At 50.0% G+C, this 2,941-nt stretch overlaps 1 protein-coding gene across 2 annotated transcripts in view; it reads left to right on the top strand.

Annotated features, from left to right (window-relative positions):
- The first annotated feature begins 2,753 nt into the window (after positions 1-2,753).
- NCLN (nicalin) overlaps positions 2,754-2,941 on the top strand; it is an 8,408-nt gene continuing 8,220 nt past the window's right edge. For both annotated transcript variants that reach the window (XM_010141228.1, XM_010141227.1), the window contains exon 1: positions 2,754-2,939. In XM_010141228.1, the coding sequence (XP_010139530.1) occupies positions 2,820-2,939 (120 nt within the window). In that variant the 5' untranslated portion in view covers positions 2,754-2,819. The remainder of the gene's footprint in view (positions 2,940-2,941) is intronic.

Below are 2,941 nucleotides of genomic sequence, written 5' to 3'. Positions count from 1 at the left end.
CCTACGGTGAGAGACTGCACGGCCCGCCCGGGCTCGGTTTGGTCACCGGCCTGCGCTAGGCCTCGGTCCTCCGGGAGGGCGAATTCCAGCAGCGGTTTCTTTGAAGGCCGGTGGGGCCCCGGCAAGAGCCGGGGAGGGTGACCCAGGCGAGGGGAGCGCCCAGGAGAGCTTGGAGGACCCTGGGAGGCTGCAGCCGGGCCTGTATCCGGGCCCAGACCGAGGGGAGGCCACAGGTGGGCCCCGTCTGGCTGAGTGTACTGCACAGTCTCGGCACCAGCAGGAGGTTGCTGAGAGGTCCCACATGGTGACCTAGAGGTGGCGAAGAACCCTGCTGTGTCCTTGCAGGCTCCTCTGTGGGGTGAACTCCCTGGGTTTCAAGTAGTCCAGCTGCAGCCCTTCTTACATACTGGTGAGATTGGTCATCAGCTCAGTTTTGTTCTCTTGACTTTTACTCCTCTGTTAACAGGTTGATTCTTCTTTATTCTTCAGCCTCTTCTTCAGTCTCCATGAACAGTGTCTGTTGCTCCAGTGTCTCCTCATTTGAGAGTCCTTTCTTTTATAGTTCTTTCTTTATCTTACAACTGACCTCCACTTCCTCTGTTCTGTTGCTCCCAGGGTGCTGGTTGTGCAACACCTTTCTTTGAGTCAGTCTGTTCTGTGAATCATTGAAGTGTTGTAACCCTCAGCCTCTACCCCGCTGTACTCACCAACCCAGAATCAAGCGTTGTGTCCGAGTCTTCCGTATTTTATTCCAGATCAGGGCATGTGTTCAGTCCATGAGTGACTCTTCTCCTGTGTGTTTTGTGGCCTGAGTTTCAGACAGTCTGGCATTACAGCCCCACATTTATTCTGTACTGTCCATGAGACTCAGTCTCTAAATATTTCAGATCTTCATAAGATCAAACATCAGTAGAAGTTGTGAAATGCCAGCTATGCCTGCACACTTTACAAACACTACAGACACTACTGGTGGCTTCTGAATATCTGAAATTGTTTCTGGGTCTTCCATCGCAGGTTCTCAGAGGTGGGCTCTCTCATGGGGCTGTTAAGCTGTCGGTTTTCTCATGCAGTGGTGTGTCTTTGTTCTTAGGCTTAGTGGGGCCAGCAGGCTTGTGTTTCAGCTGGTTTTGACTTTGGTTGGTTGAGTGTTCTTTCTAGCCAAGGGCTCACAACATGTTTTGTGAACTCTCAAAAAGTCACACTTTTTTTAAAAGATGCTTGCAATTAACTCTTCATGCTGTGTCTTTTTCTGGAATGTTTTAGCTTGGTGGATTGTGTATTTCTGTTGATCCTTGCCAGCGCCTTTGGGTTGCTGATGTTCCTGTTCTGTGTGTGTTCTGAGGGCAGATTCCTTCAGGATAAAAGCTCTTTGTTGCTCCAGATTCTCATATTCTTTTCCCAAAGGAAGAGTTTTTGTCAACATCAGTCACAGAGCAATTTAAAAACAAACTTGGGCTTCCTCTCATACCCTTAGAATAGAGTTGTTTAGACTGTACAGGAATGATTATTGAACACTTCTCTGTAGAGAAACTGCAGAAATTCAACTCCTCTTGTAGTGCTTGTCAGAAAATACTGCTGGTCTGCTCTGCTTAGCTGTCAGAGGGTTGTGCTGGCAGCAGAACTCTGGATCCACACTTTGCTCAGTTTATACATCATTTTGGGAATGGTGGAGGGATTATCCTGGTGATGGGTTGTTTTTCTCTGACTGGGCTGGGGCTGCTCTTAACAGTTGTTTGTAATGCAGTGTATGAGCTCTATGTGGAGACTTTAGACCATGCCTTAACTCCCTGTCTGGGTATATGGCCCTCACTGGTACTGTGCAGTGGAAGTACAAGTTTTTCTTGTTCTCGTGATTTGGCCTTTGATAAGACCAAACTACTGTTAGAGTTAAGTTAAGCCAGGTTTAAATCTAACCTCTAGCAACACTCCTGTTTGTCACAGGCTGAGATGCCTTCTGGAGCGCCTTGCTCCTTCCCTGGTTGCAACTGTGATGAAGTCTTCAACGTAGGTGCCGAAGTTATAGAAGGCAGCATTGGATTTGGAGCATTACACGTTGTACAGTAGATTTGAACGTCTCTGTTTAGACAAGCTGTCGTGGTCCTCGCTTGGAGAACGCTGGAGCTGCTGGCAAGCCTCCCGACTGCTGTTCTCCCAAAGGACTGCATTGTCTTGTGGGGGATTTGAGAGTGAGAGTAGGAAAGAGCGAGCAGTTAGAAGCAGCCTGCTCTTTGGTGATGAGCAGCAATGAAACGTTCAGTGGGTGAACCGGAACAGCCCTTTGGATGGACGTGGGGTAGCCTCGCGTCCTTTCACAGGGCGGTTCTGTACAGCTTGTATCCTCCACTTGCAGACACGATGCTGCGGCTGGAGGATGCTGTAGGCTGCATAGCAAGAGGCCAGGCTCTCTCCAGATGTGTTGCTGTCTGCAGGTGTTAGGTGCAGGCAAGCAAACAGCTAGCCTGTGTGGTTGTGGTGGGAAGGAAGATTGGAAGGTGGTTGAGGGTGCAGGGCCGGAGCAGGGGGAGCCTGGCAGGGTGTGGCTGCACAGATGCTGCTCTGGACACAAGGTAAAAACGCGCATCTCTTGTCCCTTCTTGGATGAGGGGTAAGAGACGAACTCATCTTTCTCCAGGTCCTGGCTGTTCTGAAGTTCATCAGACTGTTACCAAGACTATTCTGAGAAGGAGCTAGGCTCAAGCAAAGGGGATAGGATGAAATCTCTTACAAAACCTCTTGCTGTTCTCACAGGCACCAGGAGCGCGGTGCTTAACACAGAAGCCCGCACTGTAGAAGCGGATGTCCTGAGCCGCCGCTGTGTCATGATGCGGCTGGTGGATTTCTCCTATGAGCAGTACCAGAAGGCTCTCCGCCAGTCAGCTGGTGCTGTGGTGATCATCTTGCCGCGATCTATCTCTTCTGTTCCACAGGATGTTGTAAGGGT

Source organism: Buceros rhinoceros, unplaced genomic scaffold (genome assembly GCF_000710305.1).
Source record: "Buceros rhinoceros silvestris isolate BGI_N320 unplaced genomic scaffold, ASM71030v1 scaffold29928, whole genome shotgun sequence".
In the NCBI taxonomy this organism is placed as follows: Eukaryota; Metazoa; Chordata; class Aves; order Bucerotiformes; family Bucerotidae; genus Buceros; species Buceros rhinoceros.
This window is presented reverse-complemented; position numbering and strand designations above follow the sequence as displayed.